Raw genomic sequence first — 25,871 nt, forward strand, 5'->3', positions numbered from 1 at the left:
CTTAAATAAAAAAGAGAGCTTGTCAACTGGGAAAACAGGGATGAAGCTAGAGGCTGTTATGCTAAGAGAAATAGGCAAGGTACACAGGAAAATACTGCGTGATGTCAGTTACATTCAGAAGGAAAAAAGTCGAACTTGCCAACCTGAAGAGTAGAATGCTGGTTAGCAAGTGGGTAGGCATGTCAGGTTGGGTGTGTGTTGGGAGGTGAACTGTCGTTCCAAGGATAAATCATTTTGGGTGGGAAGAGTGAGGTCAAGAGCTCTGCTGTACAATATGATGACTATAGCGACTGGCAAAATCCTAAAAACTTGGAAAAACATCTTTGAAGTTATCACCACAGTAAAATTAATATTCATGCAAATGGAGTTGCTAATTAGTTCGACTTACCCATTCTGCAGTGTAAACATATACATCAAAACATCATGCTGTATGCCATAAAGAAGTACGTACTGTTAATTTAGAAATGATTTAAATATATAGATGCACATGTTTACATTGAGAATATGTATTATGTATGTACACTGTTGAATATATATATATACACACACACACTGTTGAAATTGACCAAAGTAAATTTTCAATTTTCAGATGCTAGGGAAGATTCTTCTTCAAGCAGAGTGTATTTTAAGTTTCACCCAAATGTGTCCCCAGGTAAGCTTTCGTTACTTTTTCTCTGGGAGGGATATATCTGATTTGTATTAGAATCTTAGTTAGAACCATATGTGAGTATTTTCCATCTGTCTTCTAATGAGCCCTTACACCTCTAGCAGCTAATTTCATAGCAAGCATGCTTATGTCTGAAACATTTGGGAAGTCGTCCATTTCTCAAAATTGCCCTTTCAGAGTGCGGAACTTAGATGACCAGTTCAGAAACCTGCTGTTACACACCTAGGTGTAAGCCTGTAGTGGGGTGTGTAGGGACTGAAGTAATTATTGAGAATAGCTCAGTTGGAATTCCACAGCTTAGATATCCAGATCAAGACACAGGATATTGACAAATGCAAAAACTACTGGTAATAATGAAATTAAATGGAGTTCCAGTGGCTGGTTGTTTTTTTAAAAAAAAGCTCCTTGTGAGTAAGTGGAATAGTGTTCCCTGGAAATGGTTTCTCTGGGTTCGAATCCCAGCCTGGGAATGCCCAGTGACCCTTCTGGGGCAAGGAGAGGACAGTACTGAACTGCCTGCCAGGACTTGCCATGCCCAACTGGCTGCCCTAAGCAAATGCCAGCTCAGCGGGGAGTGTCAATTGAATACTGCCCATCTTCACAGTCTGCTATGAAAGTCTTTCACTTGGACAAGTCCTGTGTAGGAAAGTGCAAGGGGAACAAAGGGTGCCCCTGGGAGGAAGGGGGGGGACACTCTCTAAAAGCGCACTCTGTTGATTGCAAGGTCGCATAGGATGATTAATCCCTGATGTTTAGGGGTCGGATCACCAAGGCTGAGACTTGCTTAGCAGTGAGGTGGCCATGAGTAAGATCACTCCATCGTTCATGGAAGCATGTTTTCCTGTGCAGGGGCTGAGGGTATAGTCACAGCTTGGGACGGGATACACCAGAGCCCTCCTAAGGAGCTACCTGCTGCTAGTGAGGTCTAGCGAATTAGACAAGTAAACAGGTGTCCATGCAAATCAGGGTGAAAGGAGGTCATTGGGGATAGAAAGAGGGTAGTATCTGCTTTTAAGACACACCTACACATTGGGCAGCTGAGCTGGAGGGAGTATGGGCGCCCAAATTCTGGCATTTGATCTGGATGAGCAGACACCCAGGGTGCATTCCTTTGAACCTCACAGGCTAGGGGAACTTGTTTAGGGCTTATCTGATAACCTTCCCGCTGCCTGAAGGACTTGAAGCAAGGCAGGAACACCAGTGAGCGAAGCTGCACCGAGGACAGAGAGCCCTCATTCCTTCCTGTGTGGCTTCTAGGATAACCCAGGAGTAACAGCAGTCCCAATTATGTGAAGATTGCTCAGCACAAGGTGAGGATTGGAGGTGAACCGTGGAGAAGGGATGCTTTTCCTACAGGGGTGTGTGTGTGTGTGTGTGTGTGTGTGTGGAAGTGGGAGAGAGGCGTGGTGAGGCCAGGGAAGTCAAGAGTTCAAAAAGAACCAACACATGAAATATAAGACTACTTCTTGGACCACTCCATTGAACTGAACTTGGCTCAGGTATTTCTGCTGTGGCTGCTCCTCAGGGTACCTGAGTCTGTTGCTTAGTGCAGTTGGAAGGTACGATTCCCAGCTTCTGCCCCTGTAACAAAGAGCTTTGATTGGATAGAAACAGTGGCCTCTTGGAGCCTTCCTCCTCTGTGTAGTGCAGGAGCAACTTCACGAAGTAGTGAGATGACGTGAGGCTAACAAATGTGTGGGGTTTGGGCAGGGCTGGCAACGGATGCACAAGAACTCAGTATTAGCAAGTATCGTTCACTCATTCTTAGCCCTCACTCGCCTGCCTTATCCTTACTGAAGCCCATCTCGTGCCCACGGCAGATAATTGTATGATGATTGTCTGTCACGTTACTTCTCTCTTCCCTTAACCCAATGCTGGATTTCACTTGAAACTCGGGACAGACGGTACTGGAAGAGACATGAGCACTTCATGGCTGCCATTCTCTGAGCTGTAACCATGGGCGGAGGCTGCACCAAGGGCTCTTGTTCATTCTCAATTCTTACAGTGTCCTTACTACTTTGGTTGCTTACTTTACCTTCAAGTCAGGACACCGAGTGAGGCTCAGGAGAATTAGGCATTGCTGTACAGACACTCAGCAAGAGGCAGGGCTGGGATTCCAACCATCCTCTGACCCCGGTGTCCCTTAAAAGGAGACAAAAACAAAGTCAAAAGCAGCCACCCAAGTTCCCTCCAAAGGCACCAGTGACTTGAAAACACAGGGGCTTCTAAGTTCGCAGGGCATGGCAATCAGACCCCATGTGAGGAGCTTGCTGGAGTCTGCTAGAGTCCCAGAATGGGAGCTGACCTCAAGGGAGAGCCCCCTTTGTCTCCTAGTCCTCCGCCCCCCAGCACAATGCAAGGGGCTTACTTTGACTGTGGCCATGTGGTAGTGAGGAAACACCGCCCCCCGCCCTCTTCCGGCCTCTTTGTCCCATTTAGTGCTCCAAATGGGGGCCCCTCTCACACAGCCCCGCTGGTCTTGACTCTGAGGGAGTAAACATCTTGGGGCTCTTTATTAGTTTATTTCAGAAGATGGAGCCTGTTTGTCCCTGGGGCCCGACCCTCTTTTATGGCCCGCAACCCTTCTTGACAAATTCTAGTAACTGGGGAGAAACTGGCTTTCTACAGCAGATCATTAAAACACTACCATAAACCCGGGGCCATAAAATATTATTTGCCGGGCATAAAGCTGGGTGGGGGTGGGGTGGATTTTCCTCAGAATGGCAACCCAGGCCCTGCTTTCTCCCACTGGGGAAGGCAGCAGAGCGATGCCATGGTTCCCAAATTCCTTACCTCATGCTCCACTTTGTGAAAATGACCTTGTTGGGGGAACAGCCAAGAATACTGATGTATTTATTCCATGGACTCCAAAACCTTGTTTTTTTTTTAAACAAATTGAAGTTGGGTGATGATGCCTTGCCAATATGCCTTTAGATAATTCAGTCTGAGCTCTGAGACCCCAAGGCAGAAAGAGTCTTGCAAGGGGAAACAAGGCATTTCACTCCCCGGCAGGCTGTTGTGGGCCTGTAGCCACCATCAGATCATTTCCCAGCCAACCCAGGCAACACCCACCTTGGGACTGGTACTTAAGGCCAAGCCCCGCTCTTGAGGTCCTCACCCCTGTACTCCATAAGGTTGACTCCTCCTGGGCATCTTTAGCCATTCATCTGCTCAGGACTGAACACTCTTCATGGCCAGCCCTGTTCCGGGAGCTGGGATGCCAGCAAGCCAAGAAGCATGGATGAGGCCCTGGTAGCAATGAAACTGATCACAGAGTTCACATCTACAGATCAAATCCACAGCCCTTTATCAGAAGCCCTTTGACCCAGACAGGTTTGTTGGAAATTTTAGAAATTTTCTGCAAGAGAAAATTGGGGCAGTTCACTTACTGGTTTTCCAGCAGTACCAGTGAGATCTGGGAAAGTACCTACAAATGAGATGGTGCTTGTGTGCCTTCCGTGAGTAGTAGAATAAATCAGGACTACACATGGCCTTGCCCCTGAGGTCCAGGGTTACTACCAAAGGAATTGGAAGACCCCCTGTTTTCCAGGTGGTTGTTGTTGTTCTAGAAGATCAAGCATCGAGTGCTAGCTAAGCACCTGACCCACACTCAGTGTAGCCCTGGAAATCATGATTTACATGCTTCACCCTCACCATCCCCCAGACTCCAGAGTGAGTGTCCTTACCAATACCCAGTGCCTCCTCCACAAAGATGGTAACAAACACATCAGAGGATGGGACAGTTGGCACTGTCACCTGCCCAAGCAGAGACCTTTGGAAAGAAGCAGATAATTAGCCAGGTAACTGAGGCAAGAGGAGTTAGCTTAAAAAATAAAGAAGTCTGTAGTTGGGTAGACAATGGCTGGTATTCTTAGACTGATGGCATACATGGGACCTCTCTCGGCATACATGCCAACTGCTTCTGGGCTCCAGGTGGCTTCTGTGCCCTTTGGCAGCTCCATTCAAAGACAAAGGCAATGATCTCCCTGTCAGCTTTCAGTGCCACTGCACATGCCTGGGTGGGAGGGTGGGGTAGAGAGCCAAGATGCCCTCCTGGGTCCTCTGCATCCCTTTCAGTGGCTCCGGGCAGCCACTTGGCAGAAAACCCAGAGAGAAGGTGATGGGAGGGTGAAGGCGCCAGGTGCAGAGACACACACATACCCCTCCTCATTTTTAGCATCTCACATGCCTTCTGTGGCTACAGGAAAGCTATGATAACGGATTGCTGAGCGGTCAAGGCCTGGGAGGGTCAGAGGAAAGAGCACCCAGAAAGCGGAAAGGAGGATGTATAAGGAGAGCTTTGTGGAACCCTGAGCTGCTCTTCCTCCTCTTCCTCCTCCCCACTGCTTGCCTCTGACAAAGGAAGCAAGGCCGCAGACTGAGCTGGAGGACCGGACTCTTGCAGTCTACGGGGAGCCAGGCTGTAGTCAGCGGTGCTCTGTAAGGACCAGGACCGGGAGGGGACTGCCGAGGGTAGGGCAGAGCACCCTGGGATGGTCAGTGGGCAAGAGATGGGAGGAACAAAATACCCGTCACAAGTATCCAGGCCACAAAGCTGGCTCTCAAGGTCAAGGATATGCAGATGGATGGCGGAAATTGTTTCCGGGGAGAGTGTGTGTGTGTGTGTGTGTGTGTGTGTGCTACCTTCGGTGCCTGGAAGATGGAGCTGATGGCAAACAGGAATTGAGCTCCAGTGTGAGGCACTGTTTGGGGGGCGGGGGTTGGCGCCCCTGGTGTGCTGGCGGACCCGGTCGGGTGTCTATACACCCAGAAATCCCACGCCCGCTAGAGCCAAAGTGACATGGGGATCTAGAAGGGTCTAGATGTTCCAGTGTGCTTGGAACCTAATTTTACTGAGTCTTGCTTTCTTCCCACAGAAAGGCATCCTCTAAGTTCTCCGTGTCACGCCTGGAGAGCTAGCATGCGGCTGGGTACCCAGACCTTGGCTACATGGGGGTGGGGGGGTGGGCTGTGCCAGATGCGCGCCCACTCTCCTCCAGCCGCGAGGCTTAGGTGCCCTCCCCTAGGAGAGAGAGAGAGAGAGAGGGGAGCAGACTCCCCCTTCCCTGCCACGAAGTTCCAAGGCGGCCCATCTTTCCGTGGAGCTCGCATCTGGGATAAAGGAACTGAGGGGACCAGTCCGGGGAGTTGGGGTTCAGCCTCCCGCGCGTCTTGTCCGGGGCCTCCGAAGGGGCGCAGTCAGGCAGGCGGCTGCAGGCTGCGGCTGCGGAGTGTACCTCTCCCTCTCCTAGCAGATGCCTGGGGGATGGGGAGCCCAGAGAAGGGGGCACCCGGGAGGGGGGTGCACCCGCCTCCTGCACCCCAGCCCGTAGTACGGCTTTAAAATCCTGCGGAGTTTGTCATAGGCCGGCCTCACCACGCATGCGCATAGGCAAAGTTGAGTTTTTCCTTTCTGCCCCCCCTTCCCTCTCTCTTTCCAGCTGCCTTTGGTTCTGCAAGTTTAAAAAAAAATTTTTTTTTTTTCCTTGAGAACACCAAGAGCAGAGGAGTCTGGAGAGGGAGGGAGAGAAGGAGGGAGGCAGTTAGCCAGGAGGGTCGGGGGGTGGGTGGGGGGGACACGGTCCCCGTGACCGGTCAGTCTGTTTGGGGGCGCGGGATCGCGTGGAAAGCTGCTCCGCGCTCCCAGGCACCGCCTCCGCCGCCAGGAGTCCGGTTCCGCGCGGCCGTAGCCCAGCGAGCTCCTTCCGCCGCCGCCGCCACCGCCACCACCGCCGTGTCCGGACCGCCCGCCTGCCGGCTCTCCCGCCCCTCGGACCCGGGTGCCCGACGAGGAGGTGGGCTTCCCTGCCGGCCATGGACCGCTGGAATTGAGTCGCCGCCACCGCCGCCGCTGCAGAACCCCGAAAGTTCTCTCCCTTCCTCAGCCCAGCGCCCTAGCTCCTCTTCGCCCGGCAGAGGCGGGGTGGTGCGGACCGGGAGATTAACCCGAAGAGAGAAAGAAAGGGTTGAGGGGGAGCCAGCGTCTCCCCCCCCCCCACGGGTAGTCGCCCATTGGCCCACCTCGCGGACTCGGAGCTCGGCAGAAAATTCCAGGTGGGGAGGGAGTGAGGGGGGGCGGAAAAGCATCTTGCATTTCTTTGGCTCCCCCGGTTTTTGCCGGACCCTAACATGAAAGGACAGACTTCGGCTCTGACTCTGGCAACTCAGTTGGCGACTGTTGCATTTTCGGCGGCATCTCCTGGAGAACCAGCTGTGCGCGCCTGATCGGCGAAGCTGCAGTGGGTGTGTGGGTGTCTCTGTGTTGTGTGGGTGTGTGTGCGCGCACAGACGTCCACACTCCCAACTCGCGACCGTAGGATCAACCCCCTGGAAAGCAGACGTTTCAGCCACAGACCCGTAGAGGAGGAGCCCGACCTCAGGAGGCGTGAGCCGCCGCGAGTTTCGCCGAAGCGGTAGTGTGAATGAACTGGGGGCACCTGGGCACAAGGATCGCCCTCCCTCCCCCCACCCCGCCCCGGGCCAGAGTTGAGTAGTAGTGCATTTTTTTCACTCTTGTGAAGATTTTTTTTATTATTTGTTGTAAAGTCTTTTGCACAATCACGCCCACATTTGGGGTTGGAAAGCCCTAATTACCGCCGTCGCTGATGGACGTTGGAGAGGGAGCGCCTCGTTGCGGAACAGTCGCCTGCGCGCCCTCGCCGGACCCGCGGCTCCCTTGTTGTGCCCCGGCCACCGGGCCCTGCCCTCGTTGCCGGCCTGCGAACGTCTACGTCTCCCCGGTTCCAGGGCGCATCTCAGCGCTGCCCCGGCTCAGGAGCCCAGGGCCGGGCAGCAGAGCCCGCTTCGGCTCCGGTTCACTGCGCCCACCAGACGAGCTCCGGAGGACTCCGCAACCTTGTTCCTAGTTCGCTCCCGTAGGCTGAACCCGACCGCTGCACCCGGAATCCTCGGCTGCCCTCCCTCGGGTGGCGTGTGCACCCTCGCGGCACCCCCTCCCCCTCGCCATGAAGGTAGGTGTTCTGTACGCCGCGGACTCTCGCTCGACTTTCAAACTTTTTTCCCCCTTTTGGAAGTTAACTGGCTTTCCTCCACCTCTTCCTATTCCTCCATTTCTCCAGCCGCCTCGAGAGGCTGCAACCGCCAGCACCACTGGCAGGGACCCCCTACTCCTGGACTGCCTATACCCCCCCCCCCTACGCACTGTCTCACAGTCCCCGGAGACCTCTTCCTGTAGCACCAACCTTTTGGACTAGAGAGGGAAAAGTTGGGAAAGCGCTGGGCAGAGAATTTTGCAAGAGAGTGCAGTTCATGTACGACTCTGCTTTTGCCCTGAGAACCTGGAGTGTAATTTACTATGTATATTTCAGTAACGGGATAATGATTCAATTCAACAAATATTTACCAAGCGCCCACCGCCGGAGCTCCACGAGGGTGTGTAGCCCTGGCTTGGGAAGGGGAAGGGAGCTCTTCAATTTGGGAGAACCGGCAGCGGAACTGTAGAGCCAACCACCTCGGAGCAACGCATTCCCCGCTTGCATCCCGCGAAGACCAGGATGCAGGCTCACCCTGGCAAGCGGGGAACCGGAGCGTAGCAGGCCCTGCGCCTTTAAGAATGCCTGGCCAGGGGCCAGTGCGCACCCGGCCTCTGGAGCGGGGTGGCGTTATTAGCATTATTAGCCGCCACCGGGGTGAGCCCAGGCACTTTGCAGCGCTAGTGGGGGCGGGGAGTAGTGGTCGCAAAGGCTCTAATCCGGTCGGGCAGGGATTGCTAGCCCCGACCCCCTGAGTGCAGTCGGCCTGGTCCTTTAGAAAACTCTCTCGAGCCTCCTTCGCGCTAGGAGAGCGGGCGGGGACCAGTTTGTGAACTCGTGTTTGTTTTAATTGTCAGTTGTATGTTAAAGCCGAGTCACACACTCCGAGGGTCATCGAGAGTTCACTTTTCCGAAAAGTTAGCGTTTCTTCCTGCAGTATAACTTGCTTGTTTCCCAAATAACCTTTTTCCCTCAGTCTCCAAGCTTCGACCCTTCCTTTTCTTTACGCGCTTGATCTTTCCCACTTTTAGTTTCCTTAAGAATAAGGTTAAAGTTGGAATTAAGATATTTCCTAAAAGCAAATGACTCCTAATCCCCATCCAAAAGTTAAAAAAAAGAAAAGAAAAGAAAAGAAAAACCACACACGCAGAACTGGAGCTCCCAGGCCCTGCTTTACTGAGTCCCTCTCCGGCAATAGGTGGGGGACAGAGGGGCTCGCCATGGGTTCCCACCTCCTTAGCCCCTGCTGTCCCGCCAGTCCCAGCACATTCACCGAGGACCAGCGGATGGGGAAGGTTTGGTTTCTAGAAATCTACCAGGGAGTCTTTTCCAGAGGCCTGGCCAAGAGCACGCAACGGTGGCTCGGTGGCTCGGGAGGGGTGGCAGTCGAAAGCATTGTGTGTGTGTGTCCAGTTGTATGGATTTTTGTGCTGCAGGGGTGTGCACGGAAAGGATTGGTTGTTCTCGGGTCCTGGACACGCTAGTCTTGCTCTCCCTGCCCCTGACTCCTTCACCAGGAGACTGTCCCAGTAGATCAGGCCCCAGAGCCCCTTGTCTTGCCCCCTACCATGCCCGGCCCCGCTGGCCAGAGCGCACCAGTCCGCAAGGGGTTAGCGCTGCAGTGTGCGCAGCGCCCAGAGCTGTCCCGCTGCCTTTCTTCCCCCGCCGTGCGGTGCCGGCTGCCCCCTATTGGCCGCCTTGAAGTAGGGCGCCTCTGCGCTCCATTCCTTGGGCCGTCCTGAGGCTGCTCCCTCTTCCTCTGCTTCGTCCTCTTCATCCGTCCCAATCCCAGAAGTGCCCTTTGGGGACGCCCCAAGCAGTGCAAGCTACACTGCCTGGCCGCTGCGCTACAATGCCGAGAGGGACCTGAGTCCAAAGCAGTGGGAGGCGTGGCTGCCGCAACTGGTCGAGCTTTGGGACTGGGCAGCAGGAAGGTGTCTCCCTAGGAGGCCCAGAGTCTGGCCCTGCTTGTCTCACCAAATTTCGGCTGTGTTCAAGAGCAGTTCTGGCTGGCCTCCCTTCTCTTTGGTTAGAAAGTTGGGGTGGTGGAGCTGTTTCATTTTCTTTTTTTGGTCAGTGGGCAGTGCTCCAGCTCTAGCGGAGTTTTAGCTTGTGGGGACAGCCTGCGTGCCAAGGTCTACGTGATGTGTGAGTGAGTAGGTTGGTTTCTGAAGAGCCACTGGAGGGGACAGAAGCAGCCAGGCAGAGCATTCCTCCCTCTCAGAGTCTCCCAGCCGTGGCGCTCACCGCGGCTTTTGGCTGATCCGCTGGCTGGTCAAGTCCATTGCACCCACTTGGACTCACGCATCAACTTCAGCCTTTATTGGGATCTCTGGCTGTTCCTCCGATCTCCACTCTTGATGTGCCCTGTGTACACAGCACTGGGAATATGCACCCCTCTGGGGCGATCCTGGCAGGAGCCTAGAGGGCCAGTGAGCCCTTTTGTATGCATCCTTCAGGACGGACACACACCCGGACTAGCCCCTTCGGTCCCATCTCCCCTTTTCCCCAGGACAGGACAGCTCAAGTTCAGACCTTTTCCCTCAGAGTTTTTAACTAGCAGCATCCTTCTGGACTCTTGCTAGAGACAGATGGAAATGCCAGACTGGGGGAAAACTTTATTTTCTAAGATTCTTCCTGGAGTTTCCCATTCTTCCCGTCATCTGCATCAGCCCCAGGATCAAGCTCACTCCTGCCATCTGCCTGGTCTCCCTCATTGTTTCCACTCCCAAATCTCAGACTGTGGACAAGGAGTCAGCCAGAAGAGGTTCCCTGACCCAGTGAGGGATGGTGAGGGGCCCCAGGGGCTAGGGACAGTGCATCTTTGCTGGCTCTTTCGGCACTTTTAACAGAGGGCTGTGGGGATTTTGTGCACGTGTCCTCATTATTTCCTGGGGTCCCCTGAACCTCTTGTTTCCTCATCACTCCTCCCCCCCCAATACTGCAGTTGATACAGCATTAGGTTCACCTTTGATCCAGTGCAAGGCTAGGAGCAAGTGTTTGCATAATGGGGTGGTAAAAGGGCCCCTGGAGAACGAGGGAGTGAAACCCCCTCCCTTCACTTCACCCCACTCCACTCCACTCCTGCACCAACATCTCCAGCGTGTCCTGGCCCCTCTCCTTGGCACACAGAGAGCAGATTTCCAGGGTGCACTTCCCTGAGTGTCTGTTCTTTGAGACATTGTGCTCTCTATCCATAAAGTTTTGGGTTAGTCCCAGTGTGAAGGGTCCACAAGAGGTCTCATTCTGTAAAGGTCTTTTTGGATCAGATCTTGGTAAACAAACGGGAACATTCTACCCTGCGGAGGTGACTTATTTATTATTAGCGAGTGCGCTCTGGGTTCCTTCAGTCTCTGAAAACTGGTGGGGCCTTTCCTGGGTTGCACCAGGATAGGCGCGGGAAGCCAGCCAAGGTGTTTCCGGGCAAGCGAGTCAAGGTTAAGTGGAGACCCGTTGTGCGCACAGGGGCGGCAGCCTGTCCCGTCGCCCGTGGGACTTGCTCACCTACCTCTCGCCCCCGAGCTGGGGAGACCCCCCAGCCCCTCTCCCAACTGGACCCAGTTCTGGGAATTAGCGGCCTTGCCCGGAGGGGGAGGCGGTATCGGGCTGAGAGTGGGTTCTGTTTGTGTGGCTTCGGCTCTAACAAAGAGATCCGCTGTAATCCGCTGAATCTGTTATCAATTTCTCCGCTGCCGGTGCTGTGCCCCGCCCCACGAGCCCCGCCCGGCGCGAAGCTGGGGAAGTGTGCGCGCGGTCAGCTGCAGTGATCCCAGCCGCCGACTCGGAAGCACGGCGGGACGTGTCTGCACGTGTGTGTGCAAATGTGCACGCGTGTGAGTGTGTATGTGCTTGCACCTCAGCCGGTTGCCGTTGCGTTGGGGGAGAGTTGACTTGGCTCTCCGAGCTTTGCAGAGCAGGAAGGCCAGCGTCGTAACCCACCCCCTCCCACGGAGGAAACTTGACACTTGCAGCTGGGGGTGGGGAAGGAGACGGAGCCTTCTCTCTCCAAGTCCGGGGAAACCCCAGGTTTCCATTCTCCAGGATGCTCCCCCAGCTTTGCTGTGCTGTGGGGAAGGGCTGGGCCATGGCTGCTGAGCCCTGGTTAGCCGGCATTGGGGACCCTCAGGAAGCATTCCTCTCTGAGAAGTGCAGAGGTGTCCTCGCCAAAGAGGCGGCTGGTAGAAGGAAAAGTGCAGCGCACTCCAGAGCCCTGCAGTGTTTCCACGGCTGCCTGTGTCCCCTCTGTCCATTTATAGTGTGGGTTCCAGGCTTGGCCTTTGGCCGCCTGGAGGTGGCTCAGCTTTTTGTCCTTTTCAGAGGAAGGGACTCCCTCCGGGATGCCGACTGTGCAGCACGGCAGGGTTACCAAAGACGTGAAAAGGGACTTGGGGGAAACCCGCTCCTCCCACCCGCAGTCGCCTTGCTCTGCCACCGCCTGCAGGTGGAGAAATCGCCAGTGTGGACGAACGGGCGTGGGAGTTTCCAGGGACGCCTGCTGTCCTGGAAATTCTTTAGAAAGTGTACTTCACCGCCGGGTTCCTAGTGCCCTGAAAACCAGGGGTCTCATTGCGGTTCCAGATCCAGTACACTAATGGGCCTGCAGGAGACTCCTCGCAGCCGCTCTGGCCTCGTCCTGCACCCCGCTCCTTTCTTTTGGAACTGACTGAGCTGAGCCTAAATTGGGCTGGAGGCGAGGCAGGGTGGCGGTGTTCCAGGGTCAGGCTCCCGGTGCCGCGATGGCCCTGGCGAAGTGGCTGGCAACCCCAGACCGGGATCAAGGGAAACTCCAGACCTCTAGCGCTCCTCGTCTCGTTATTTGGCGGTTGGCTGAGGGTGAAAACACAGAATTTGGGGGCGGGATGGAGGCAAGGAAGAGATCCTCTTCCAGGAAAGCGGGGGACCCAGACCCCCTTCTTCCCTCTGGACTAGTTTCCCTCTATCAGTAGTGGGCGAGGCCTCAGGCGGGAGGGGACCCCCCTTTTCCGGTTCCCTCGGCCGGTGGGTCCTTTGGTCGCGAACTCTCCAGCTATTATGCCTTGGGCCCCCCAGCTCCTTCTCCCCGCCCCAGTCTGGCTCAAGAGCGTTCGCAAGGAAACCCACGCGCGCCGCTCTCCGCATCTGGAAGTGGCTCTCCCCAGATCGTCCCGTAAACTGATTATGAAACATACGATGTTAATTCGGAGCTGCATTTCCCAGCTGGGCACTCGGCGCGCACTGGTCCCCGGGGCCTCGCCCCCCACCCCCTGCCCTTCCCTCCCGCGTCCTGCCCCCACCCCCCACCCCCGCGCTGGCCACCCCGCCTCCTCCTCCTCTGCAGCCGCCGCGGCTGCTGCTGCCGCCGCCGTCAACGCCGCCACCGCCCGCCAGCGCGCTCCACTCGCCTTTGGGCTCCTGTCCTCTGGCCCCTGGAATGAACTCTGGTTTCACTTGTTCCTCAGCCCAGGTCGGGGACGAGGGTGGCAGCGGGGGTTCTGAAGCACCACGCGAAGTGGGCGGGGAGCACGGGGGTTGCGGGACTGAAGCTAGGCAGGAAGGAGGCAGCGCCTGGCACCGGGGACTTGGACGGCAGTTTTCAGACATGTAATCGCTGGCGTGCCCCGCGCGCAGGATCCTAGCGAAATCAGATTTCCTCGTGAGGTTGCGTGGGTGGATTCATTTGGAAAAAAGAAACTGCCTATATCTTGGCCATCCAAAAAAAAAAAAAAAAAAACCCTCACGCAGGAGAAGCGCAGTCAATCAACAGTAAACTTAAGAGACCCCAGATGCTTCCGTTGTTTAAACTGGTATGCTTGAAAATTATCTGAGAGGCAATAAACATATGCTCCTTTCTTCCCTCTCCAGAAGTCGATTGGTATATTAAGCCCAGGCGTTGCTTTGGGGACGGCTGCAAGCGCGATGTCTTCCAAGTCCTTCGTAATGGCCTTGGCCGTATTTTTTTCCTTCGCCCAGGTTGTAATAGAAGCCAATTCTTGGTGGTAAGTTCATTCTGTGTGCATACACTGTCTTGTCTGGTTTTAAAGATTGGTGTGTGTGTGATGCTGCGGTATTTAAAATGGGATGGCGAACATCGGTAGATTAATCCAATACTTCTGTGTGGGCTATCTTCTATTTGCATTTACCTTTGCAACCAGAATTTTCTTTTTGACTTGCTAATATCGTGAAGCTTATCTGGAGCTCCACAGGGAGTCAGAATTTGTAAATCTTGGCCCTTTGCATAGAGGTACCTCTTCATATGTGTGCATCATGAGATGAGAGAGAGCTGAAACTTCTCTGAAAATTATAAGTCTATCCATAAAATTTCCTTTTTTTTTTGCCACCTCTGGGTGGTAAAAGTGAGCTTCAGTTTTTACTTTCTGTCACCTGATGGTATTAATGTACAGATTCTGAAGTAGGCAGGGATGTGGGAAGACTGCTGAGCTGCAGGCAGAGACGTGTTTGACCCTGGCATGTGATGCCAAGGAGGTGGACTTGAAGCAGTCCAGTGGCCTACATGGAGGTTTCTTTCTGGAAGGGGCTCATAGCTAGCCCGCAGACTGTCGTGCGGGATTCTCCTGGCGGAATGGCGGACTGCCTTTTCCTGCCAAAGGTGACTTCGGTGCGCTCCACGGGTCCCTCATAAGCACAGGAGGAGCCCTTTGCAAACGTCCAGCGGTGTGCTGGATTCTCTTCCATGTATACACGTATTCTTTCTCTTCTTCCCTTAGTTGGAAGGGATAGCTGTTTCCTACCCGTGTCTAACTGTGTCTGCTTTCGGCACTCGTGCGCTTGCAAGGCACAGTGATCCAGTATGTAGGGCAAAGTGACTCACTCTCCAGTGCCACGGGCCAGTTTGGCAGAAGCTGCCATCTTCCTCCCCAACCCCTGCCCCCCCCCCCCCGCTTTCCGGGGTGGATTTTTAGAAATATGGGTGCAGGTATATGGCAAGAGGGGCCAGCAGGGAAGGAAGGGAGGGAGAGAGGGGCTCAGCAACGGGCCAGATGGTGAGGTGGGGACTACACAATACCTCTGTTTTCTGACTGCGGTTCAAACAGAAGAGTTTTATGCAGCCCTTCCCATACTTTGTCATGAGGACAAGCAGGAGAGAAAAAGCAGCTGTGTGCTCTCACCAACATGCTTCAGGGGCCCACCTCGAGAGGGACAGAGAGAGAGCGAGCATGTGTTCACGGAAACCTTGAATGCACATCTCCCCCTTCCCCTCCCCTGCACCCCCTTTGCAGGTCGCTAGGTATGAATAACCCTGTTCAGATGTCAGAAGTATACATCATTGGAGCACAGCCCCTCTGCAGCCAACTGGCAGGCCTTTCCCAAGGACAGAAGAAGCTGTGCCACTTGTATCAGGACCACATGCAGTATATCGGGGAAGGCGCCAAGACTGGCATCAAAGAGTGCCAGTATCAGTTCCGACACCGGCGCTGGAACTGCAGCACTGTGGACAACACCTCCGTCTTTGGCAGAGTGATGCAGATCGGTAAGACACCGTTTGATCTCTTCTTAACAGTCCTCGGTTTTCCTAGAGGAGTGGGGAGAAAAGAAGCCACGTCCTTAGGGTTTGCCTGCATGCTTGCAGAGGAGGGCACCTTCCAGCTTGGGGGCTTTGGTCATGAGAGCGAAGGGCCCTCACTGCCCACTGCCCACTGCCCAAACCCGATTTGAAGTTTAGGACTTGAAAGCAGATCAGGAGGCTGGCACATGCTTCCCCGGGAGCACCACTTTGCTTTCCAGCGCATCTTGCCTCAAGTCGAGGCGGAATGCTTCACTTTGGTCTCTCCAAAGCTGATGGGGGGGGGAGACAAGTCTTTGGGTTTCTAGCAGAAACTAACGTTCCAGTGGCCCGAGCCCATCACCGTGAAGACTGCCCTCCTTCAGAATGCTGGGTGTGTTGGAAGACAGGAGGGTTTTAACTTTCTTTGTGTAGGTGTTTTCTGAGGCTGTGGCAATAGAGATGCCACATTGTGCTTTATTTTTAGTTTCAGAATTTTAATTTCAAGTGATCCAATGTATGTTTGTGATTTTGAGAGTTGGTATAAAAACACATAATTTGGATCTCAACCCACAGACTTAAGAAAACATATTTCGTGTATTGTTTACTATCCAGTTCTTAATTTTGAATGTGCCGTTGAACCTGTTACACTGTTCAGGGAAGAACTGGGCTCATGGTAAAACTTTTGAAAAACCCAGTTTGTCTCTTTGGTTTGGTTTACCAGAAGCTCCCACTTGACAGAAGTGGTCCTAAGTGTATTTTCCAGTGTGAATATTTTGGGTCTCTTTTACGCAAACAAGCTCTTATAATTAATATGACTGCACTGACTCCTAAAATAAGAAGCAATCCATCAAAGGAATTAGCTGTTTATACTCACCGAAGATAAAAAAAAAAAGAGTTGGCTTAATATCCATCACAGATGGATAAAATGCTTTTAAAAAAAAAAAACCCTGAAGAGTGTATTCATTGAGAACAAAAAAGAGTTGTCAGTGGATGTTTGAGCCAAGCAGCTTCATAAACTAAAATAATACAGGACTGCCAGCCACTCCTTCCACTGAATGGGAGAAAGGCCTGTAGCTCCAGCCCGGGTGCTCCCTACAGCTTTGTCTTCTCTGTCAATGATTAAAACGTGCTCATGTGTGTGTGCTGGGGCTCGGAATCTGCAGGTGAAGCTGCAGGGACACAGGAGCTTTCCTTGGAAAGCGGGTGGCCTCGTGCAGTTAATTGGAGGTGCGGAAGAGATGGGATTTTTTTTCCTGCATTTTGGTATCACAAGTCAGGCAAGAATAAATGTGTCCCAATGGCCTTCTGTCTGTCCTCCCGGCTGTTCCTCTCTGTCCTTGCGAAGCTGCCTGCCTCTTACCCATCCCCCCCCCCCCCCCCCCGTTTTTCATGTGTCTGCAAGTGAACACAACTCACCCACTCAGAAAGTTAAACCAGAAGGGGGAAAACAGCACTCCGTTCCCACGTAGTGGCTCCAACACTGCTGTTTAAGATCCTCTTCTCGCTCTTATATATGCATAGCCTGTTTGGGGCCAGAATGGTTTCAGTATAAGCTATCATTTGCTAAGTGAATTTGAGTCCTGCTAAAGATCTTATTTTCAATGCGGTCCCAGATTCAGAGGGCCTGCTTCCTTGGGGAGCCAGCCAGAACCCTGGCTACAAAGGCCTCCAGTTAATTGCCCCTCGCACATGCACTCTCTGGCCCTCAGCTGTGTGGTGCCACCGTCTGGGCTAATGGGAAGTGGTTGGGACAGACACTCCCTGATGGCCTGCTAAGGAGCCCTCCTCACTGTTGCAACTATCCGTCAGCTGACAGGAGGAGGCCGGCCGCATCATGTGCCACAGTCCCCGCCTGTGTTCTGAGAGCCAAAGATTTGTGGGGTGCTGATGGGGCCTGTTCTCTCTCTCTTCTTACTTTTTTGTTGTTGTTGTTTTGAAGAAGCTGGAGAGAAGGAGAAACAGGGTGGGCTTTCTGGAAGAGAAAGACAGTCCCTAGCCCCAGGAGTAGGGAAGCCAGTTGGCTGTCACTCTTCCACGGGAGGGAGGGTGGGTTTGGAAAACGTCAATGGCTTGGGTGCCCAAAGGTGTGTGTTGTGTGTCCATCGCAAAGCATGTAGTCTGCCGGGGCCATGCCAAGTCCTCCCATCTGTGGGAACCTGACCCTAGGATGGGGGCCCGTGTCTGAGAAATGTGGGCTGCCCCCTCCTACCCCGTGCACGACTCATTTTTCTAGGGTGCACAATTGCTGGCTTGAAGGGGCCCACTCTTCCTGTTGGAAACTTGCTCATTTTTCATCACGCTCCTTTTTCCTTCCAGCTTTTGTCCCCATCTCTTCTTTGTCTCCATGCTGTGAAAAGATTTGTCAGGAGAGCACCAGTTTTAAGGGGATGGCGGGGGTGTGGGGTGGGAAGGAGGAGGTGGTATGAGAGTCCCAGGAGATGCAACTTTGACCCAGGGAATCTTGTGAAATGAACAGTGTTCCCACCATGAGGATGATATGCACAAGCCGATAGCACTTTGGAAACTTAGTTCCCCATTTGGTGATCAGGCGACTTTAGGGATTTCCACCAGGTTTGTCTGCTTTGCAGTGGGCCAGGGGGTAGCTCATGTTAAACCTATAAGGCAGCATTATTAGTACGTTGTATCAAAAGCTTTTTATATTCTGTACAAAAAGGACAGCGTCATCTCCTAGGGTGCTCCGAGGATTGTTTTTGCTCTTCCGCTAGCCACATTCTCATTCTCCCAGACCTCCCATCCAGGGCTGCAGCATTTGCTGTTGTGTCCGTGTTAATCCTCAAAGAAGACTCTGTCTGCCCTGCCCATCCTCTCTCATTCACACACTTGGATGCAACACCCTGGATGCTTCTCAAGTTGTGCATGTTTCAAATATGGGAGGTTGTAATTGCAGTGTGGGGGCGGGGAGGCTCAAGAAACGCTGGGTGGTTTGTACCAGTATAGCCGTACCCCACAGACTGGGCCTTCCATTGTCAGCTGTTTGAACTTCTCTCAACTGCCACCTCCCCCCAGCTTCCCCCGCCCCAAAAGGGGCTTAGCAAACTCCCAGAGTACATGGAGGAGACAGATTCTGGTACGAGGATTGCAATGTGAGGAGAGAACTACTGCTTGCTCCCTCCCACCCAGTATCTTTATTTTACAGTTAGGGAGAGTGAGACCCAGGCCCGGCTCCAGCGGCCATGAAGATCCTTCGCTTCTCTCACGCTGCAACATTTTTAGAAAGTGGCGTCTGGTTCCTGTAGCCATGTCTCCACGTGTAAGCAGGATAACTGAAGGCAGACTGTGAGCCCCTCCACTTTTTTCTCTTCTTGCTCTACAGGCAGACACTTTTTTACAAGCTTAGATGCAGGAAAGACATGCTCTTCCCTTCTTGCTCCCATGCTAGCTCTTGTTAGGATGCCGGAGTGGTTGTGGGAAGTGATGGTTTTAAACACAGACACCCGTGTTCTTGATGGAGAAGTGTCCCACCTGCGAGCTAGGGACGTCAAAGGAGGTTAGTGTTGCTTATGACTCTAGAGACAGCTAGAACAAGGCTGTGTGTGGATGTGGAGACCCTGGGCCCCTGGGACTTGCAGCAGCTCAGCCTACCACGCTCGACACCCTGTTCTAGCGACAGCTCCAAGGGAAGTCAGGAGCCAGTGCTGACGTTCAGTTTGGAGAGATCTACCCCACTTCCGAGTTTTCCCTCAATGGCTTCTTTCATGTGCATTTCTGGGAAGTGAGTTTTGAATGTCTTCAAACCATTGGGCGAGAAAATCAATCCGGTTTCGCTTAGAATCCTGCCTTGGGCTCTGGAATGTTCCAGCCTGGCTCTCCAGTCTGCTACTCCTTTGTCATTTGTGGCTTCGGTATGTGTTGTGGGGGAATCTTTCTGGGCTGCCCCCATAGTGGGCCTGGGACCTGGCTGTAAGCTAGGGATGGGTGTCTCACTCCCCCTTCAGGTCTTCAGCAGGTAGGGACCAGCCAGAAGTTGCTGTCGGCTGGCGCCTCATTTAGTGGGCTGCAGGGAATTGGGGCTCTGTCCGCCTGCTCCACTGGGGACCAGAGCTGGTCTGTTGGGGGCTTATCCTGACCAGGTGCTTGCCTGGTCCAGGGCGAGTGTGTCTGAGAATCCCAGCGCCAGAGCCCAGGCCTTCCTGCGGGGTTGAGCCAGGCTCCTTCCTGGTGACCCTGCATCCTTGCCCACAGGCAGCCGCGAGACAGCCTTCACCTACGCAGTGAGCGCCGCGGGGGTGGTGAACGCCATGAGCCGCGCGTGCAGGGAAGGCGAGCTGTCCACCTGCGGCTGCAGCCGCGCTGCGCGCCCCAAGGACCTGCCGCGGGACTGGCTCTGGGGTGGCTGCGGTGACAACATCGACTATGGCTACCGCTTCGCCAAGGAGTTCGTGGACGCGCGCGAGCGGGAGCGCATCCACGCCAAGGGCTCCTACGAGAGCGCACGGATCCTCATGAACCTGCACAACAATGAGGCTGGCCGCAGGGTGAGTGCGCCCAGTGCCCTGTCTCCTAACCCCCTCCTCCCACGCTCTAGCCACACCAGTCCTCTGCTGCCGCCACAGCTGTGGTCTGACTTCCTTCTCTTTCTCCTTACCTCATTCCATGCCTGTCTGTCTATTTCCTTCACACAGCTCCTCCCCAACATGGCCCTTTTTGGTGAAGAGTGCACAGCCCAGGGGCGGGTGTTGGGGGAGAGGAAGGGAGAGGGCGGCCAGAGGGTTGGGGGGGAACCCCAGCTAAGGTGCTCCAGTGGTCGAGGGCCATGTTCAATCCCTGCTTTTGTAGTGAGTCAGTGCTCATACCAGTGGCTAGCAGAACTCAGACAGGAGCCTGATGTCACCTCCTGCCCCTTGAAAGCTGCTAGAGGCTGGCTGTGTGGATCTGGGAGAGAGGTCTGCTTCCTAGTGGCCCAGAAAGCCCTTCCCCCCCCCACCCCCGGGCCTTCTTGGCTCGTTCCCTTTGCCTTGTCCCTCCTGTGTCAGGACACACAGGCCTGATGGATTGAGAAGCGTTTTTTTTTTTTTTTTTTTTTTCCATTCTAAAGGGCTTTTTCTAAGAAAATGACAGCACTTTTAACAGTGTGGCACTTGGTGGGTCTGCCCCTCGGGCCGATCCCAGAGTAGAGCGAGAGCAAGCTCTATGCTGTTCCTGGGACCATCGGGCTTGTCCTCTCCCCTGGTGGGGCTAGGAAAAAAGCCACCCTCCAGTGGTTAGAGTCCCCTTTCTCCTGTGGTTAAATACCCGGCGCTTCATGGCTGCTTTAAAATGAAGGGGTGAAAATGTTTCTTAGCTTTGGCAGCGCTGGAAACCAGGGCCATTATTTTATTTTATTTTTTCACAGAACACACAAGGTAGGTGCCAGGAACTTTCTGGTCAGAGATTTGCCTGTTCTGTGTTTGAGGAGGAAGGGAGCTAATCCTAGAGGAGACCACGAAGGACTGGAAGGAACTGTAGACCCCTCCGGCCTCACCCTGTCGTGTTAAAGGAGGGGAAACTGAGGCTACGAGAACACAGGGAGGAAGAGATAAACCCTATTCTGGAAGGAGAGTGTGCATTGCAGTTTTGGGGGGCAGGGAGTGGGAGGAGCTAGGGTTTTGGGGCATCAGAGACATATCCAGGTTCTGGCCCAGCTGTGCTTCCACTGGGCTCTCAGCTTCCACATCTGCCCATCTGTGAAGAGCCAAGGCAGTGCCTCACCTGGGGATGTTGGGACAGTGACATGAGACCAGGTCATAGGTTGAAGCCTGTGAAATGCCCAATTCTTGGCAATTGTTTTGGACCTACAAAAGACTGGTTTCATTTAGTTCAGCCTGAGGTTTAAGTTTCATACCAGGAAGTGACAGGTGGATCATGACACCACAAGGGAGCAAAGTGTGAAGGGCTATGTACTTCCACCTGATGTGCCATCCCCTCTGCCTTGTGGGAGGAAGGGCCGACCTCAGCAGAATGTGGCCCGTGGTGCCCTGGAGGGGAAAAGGGACAGCCCATGCTGCAGCCACCTTTCACAGGGAACTCCTCACTCGAGTGTGTGTGTCCAGCTCCTCCAAGCATCTGTGCTCCCCAGGCTGGAGGTGTGGATGGGCTTGCTGAGCCTCATTCGGAGGTGCACCCCATGTGGGGTGCCCTCAGCCAGCTGGGACCTTCTAGGACTATCCTCCTGAAGAGCAACCAGCAGGGGCTTGAGGTCAAGGACTAGTCTGGGTGGCAAGAGCAGGTTCTGACAGGCTTGCAAAGCACTTTGAAAACGATTGTGAACATGGGCTTGTTTCAAGCAGTGACATTTCCCAGGAAGGGGCTCATCTGACCATCTGAGCAGGGCTCCGAGTTTGAATCACGGTGGACCGAGTCTCCACAGCAGACAACATTGTCCTGGGATGGTGGGGGCACAGGCTGGAACATGGGCTCTGGGCCAAGAATGTTCCATTAAAATTTCTGGAGGGCATTAGTGCTTTTTCTTTTCCTCCAAGGGGAGCAAAGATGAAGCATGTTAGGAAAATCCATCCCCAGATGAGCTGAGGGCCTGCCAGCCTCGTGCCAAGGGAGTACACTTCGGCACCCCCCAGCCCAGCCCGCCTTTAACACAAAAGACTCCTTACTGATGCCTGCATGAGGATGGTAGTTGTTCCTGGAGGGAGTGTGGGGGAGTGGTGTGTGGGGGAGAATGGCCTCCGGGTTCCTCATGGGCTCCTGTAGCCGGGCCACACCACGCTGGAAGGTCGCTGGCGTGAGGAACTGTGGGCAGTGGGCACTATAAATAGACAACCACCACCTCCCAGACTGCTGGGCACAGTCCTGTGGGGGGCCAGACCCGTAGGCACTGCTCCTGGGAGGCCTGAGGTGACTGGGCAAGGGCCCAGCCACCATTCCCTCGTCACCCTGGAGAGAGACCAGATTTCCTACACTGCGGCCTGGGAGCCAAGTGCTTCCTCTGCCTCTCCTCATTTTACCCTTCTAAGAGTGTTGGAACTTGGTCCCCTCGCAGTCCCCATTCTCAGAGGGACAGGTGTGGTGAGTGGCCTGTGTTGGAGGGCAGTCAGGAAGCAGAGTCCACAGCTGGCTTGTCTGGGGGTGGTCAGGTGATGGAGGAAGGGGAGGGAGCTGGAGCAGGGGCACCTGCCGTCTGGACCCAGGTACTCTGCCTGCAGGCTGTATGACCTGCACATGGCCTCTGCATCACTGCGCCATCACCTAACCCTGCCCAGCCAGAGCAGCAGTGTCGGCGCCTTCGTGGTGACAGTGCCTGGCACACAGCCGTTGTGGTTCGTAGTGAGCCAAGCTTTAAACCCTCACTATCCAGGGCAGGATGCTTTTCCCCACGTAGATAGCTATGGGAAGTCTCTGCACACAGGCTTGGAGTCTAGTTGCCTGAATTTGGTCATGGCACTCCCTACTCCTCAGTAAGTTGCATGGGGACTCATCCTCCTGGGCCTCACTTTCCTTTTTCTGTGAAATGGGAGTGGCGGCAGTGAGCTCACAGCCCAGCTGTGTGTTGGGGGGGTGGTCCCTGCAGGTGATGCAGGTCGCGGGAGAGCTGGGGAGAGATCTGTATGCTTGTGCTCCTGTGGCTGTGTCTTTCCCTGCAAACAAAGTAGCACCTGGCGGTGACTTCCTGTGCGCCCCATACCCATTCAGAAACTGGTGGTGGTGGTGCGTGAAGGTGATGCACCGATGAGGGGATAAGAACAGATGCATGTTGTTTCCAAGACTTCTGGTGGAGGAGAATGAAGGGGAGCTAGGGAACATGGCTCCCACCAGACGAGGGGCAGAGAGAGCTTTACTAACACGTCCGGTTCGTGCTCCTCTGTGAACTTGAGCACTGACTTGGCCTCCTATTATCTGCTCCCACCCCAACCGGTTTTCCTCCAGACGGTGTACAACCTGGCCGACGTGGCCTGCAAGTGCCATGGGGTCTCCGGTTCCTGTAGCCTCAAGACTTGCTGGCTGCAGCTGGCGGACTTCCGCAAGGTGGGCGACGCGCTCAAGGAGAAGTACGACAGCGCGGCCGCCATGCGGCTCAACAGCCGGGGCAAACTGGTGCAGGTCAACAGCCGCTTCAACTCGCCCACCACGCAGGACCTAGTCTACATTGACCCCAGCCCCGACTACTGTGTGCGCAACGAGAGCACAGGCTCGCTGGGGACCCAGGGCCGCCTGTGCAACAAGACGTCAGAGGGCATGGACGGCTGCGAGCTCATGTGCTGCGGCCGTGGCTACGACCAGTTCAAGACAGTGCAGACGGAGCGCTGCCACTGCAAGTTCCACTGGTGCTGCTACGTCAAGTGCAAGAAGTGCACGGAGATCGTGGACCAGTTCGTGTGCAAGTAGTGGGTGCCCACCCATCACCCAGCCCCACTCCCAGGACCCACTTATTTATAGAAAGTACAGTGATTCTGTTTTGTGTTGTTTTTTTAAAGTATTTTTTTTAATGTTCCCCAAGAATTACAACCGGAATCATATTTTTCCCCGTTCCATCAAAGAACTCTGTGGTTTGTTATTAATATTATAATTATTATTTGGCGATTATGAGGGAGGGGTGGGAGCCAGGAAAAATATTTATTTTGTGGATCTTTGGAAAGGTGAAGCAAGATTTCTTTGGATAGTTTAAGATAAAGGAATCTCTTGTGCCCTGACTTACCTGTGTGGGCAGAGAACACATTCAGCAGGCCAAGGAAATAACATTGTCTCTTTCTCAAATGGGGGGCGTCCCCTGGGATTGGGAGGATCCTTTGGGTCAGGTCAGAATCAGCACACAATTTGTGACCAAAATGAATCCTGACTGCTGTGGGACAAGATCAAAGGCCCTGGGGAGGGGAGAGGGAAAGGACTCTTTAAAATGTATGACTCTCATATTCTCAAAGCAAAAAAAAAAAGAAAAGGAAAAGAAAAAAGCCTCTCACGTGTCTCATTCTTCTCGAACATTCCACTTATCTTAATTCTATTTCTAATGGCTTGTGGAAGTTGGAGAGCAAGGAGGGAAGTCGCCAAAAAAAAAAAAAAAAAAAAAAGCAAGAAGGAATAAAAACTTTTTATAAGACAATTCCTGGAAGCCAGTATAAGAATTAAGCTTTCCCATTGAGCATGGATACCCCCAAAAGACTTTGTGTTTGAGGAAGGGGCTTCAATATAAAGGGAACTCTCTTAACTTTTTTCTTAGGGGTACCTGATTAAAAAAAAAAAAACAGTGGAAGTAGCACATGGATTTCATTCAGACCTCAGCACTAGAGTTCCGCACAAGAGGAAAAAGCCTGTTAGACAAAAAGCGAAGCAACCACCTCCCTCCTTGACCTTGGACCCTTGCACGTTCCCTCCAGCCCTGATGTGATGCTGGCCACGATTCCAAACGGCAGCTCTCCGCCAGGTCTCCCTTGATTATAGGACAGGAAATGAAACATTAGGGGCTCCGTTTGGCAAACAGTTGGCCACTTAGGGATTCTTTCTTTCCTGAAAATGTTGAGCAGAGGCAGTTTGGGTTTTCAGGACGTGGCTTGGCTGACGCAGCTCACGGAGTTCTCTGGGCGTCTCACTGTTACGATCCTATGTTTTTATCCACTCAAATTTTTCCTATTATACTGCAGGTGTACCCTAAAACTGTTCCTACTGTACTTGAACAGTTGCATTTATAAGGGGGGGTGTGGTTTCATGGTGCCTGATATCTCAAAGTCTTTTGTACATAGCATATATATATATATATATATATATAAATATATATACATATATAAATATAAATAGAAATATATCTCAGTGCAGCCAGTGGTTTAGACTTACAGTTTACTCTGGGGTGAATTCTTGAGCATTCTTGTCCCTCACTGCAACATCACTGGGCTTTTTCCAAATGTGTTTCTGACCGTTGACCCTTAGGGGTTGGTCCCACCACTCGCAGCACAGAGCAGCCTTTCCCTGCGGGAAGCTTAGGGATCTGCCTGTGGATGTGCCGGCCTTTTGTCTCTGTCCTGCCCCCGACACTTTCCTCTCTGACCTCTGTTCCTGTTCACCTTGTAGAGAGCGCATGATTTGCTGGTCACCGACGTGGGCACTGAGAGATACTCCAAATTCAGAAGCAGCCTCGGCATCTCTCTTTGCTCCTTCTGAAAAACAGGAGCCGGGACCCACCGGGTGTGGCGGGGTACTTGGCAGCTGCTTATTTGAATCCCTAAGGAAAATCTGGCCCACTACATACGTAACAAGTTTAACTGGAAAAAAAAAAAAAAAAAAAAAAAAGAAATACAAGAACAGCTACCCCCTCTTCCCTCCCAAAAAAATCCCATGCACCGTATTCTTATGTCAGACCTTCCTTGTTTAAAAGTTTGGGAAGATATGCATCTCCGGGATGAGCTTGGTGGCCCTCACGTCACACCTTAGCCAACTGTAGCTCTTAATTTATTGCACAAGGCTATTCACGTCCCCTCTGCTGCAGCGAATTGCAAGCTAAAGATCTTGACATTAAAAAGCACTAATTAGTTTAAAATGTCACTTTGTTGGTTTTTATTATACAAAAACCATGAAGTACTTTTTATTTGCTGAATCAGATTTGTTCTTTTTTTTTTTAGTGATTCATGTTTATGAAGAGAGTTGAGTTTAACAGTCCTAGCTTTTAAAAGAAACTATTTAATGTAAAATATTCTACGTGTCATTCAGATATTATGTATATCTTCTATGGCCTTTATTCTGTGCTTTGAATGTACATATTTCTTTCTTGCGTGATTGTATATTTCACTGG

General features: G+C 53.1%; 1 protein-coding gene across 3 annotated transcripts; it reads left to right on the forward strand.

Annotated features, from left to right (window-relative positions):
- Nucleotides 1–591: 591 nt before the first annotated feature.
- Nucleotides 592–23,662, forward strand: WNT5A (Wnt family member 5A). Of its 3 annotated transcripts, none has more exons than XM_058678985.1 (5): nucleotides 592–652; nucleotides 13,501–13,634; nucleotides 14,877–15,127; nucleotides 19,346–19,638; nucleotides 23,021–23,662. In XM_058678985.1, exons 1-5 carry the CDS (start codon nucleotides 641–643, stop codon nucleotides 23,477–23,479), a joined length of 1,149 nt encoding a protein of 382 aa, XP_058534968.1. In that variant the 5' UTR covers nucleotides 592–640; the 3' UTR covers nucleotides 23,480–23,662. The 3 variants fall into 3 exon arrangements, with proteins under 3 accessions (XP_058534968.1, XP_058534969.1, XP_004581613.2); XM_058678986.1 differs by lacking the exon at nucleotides 592–652 and adding an exon at nucleotides 6,971–7,638; XM_004581556.3 differs by lacking the exon at nucleotides 592–652 and adding an exon at nucleotides 12,963–13,102.
- Nucleotides 23,663–25,871: the final 2,209 nt, after the last annotated feature.

Source organism: Ochotona princeps, chromosome 21, assembly GCF_030435755.1.
Source record: "Ochotona princeps isolate mOchPri1 chromosome 21, mOchPri1.hap1, whole genome shotgun sequence".
Lineage (NCBI taxonomy): Eukaryota > Metazoa > Chordata > Mammalia > Lagomorpha > Ochotonidae > Ochotona > Ochotona princeps.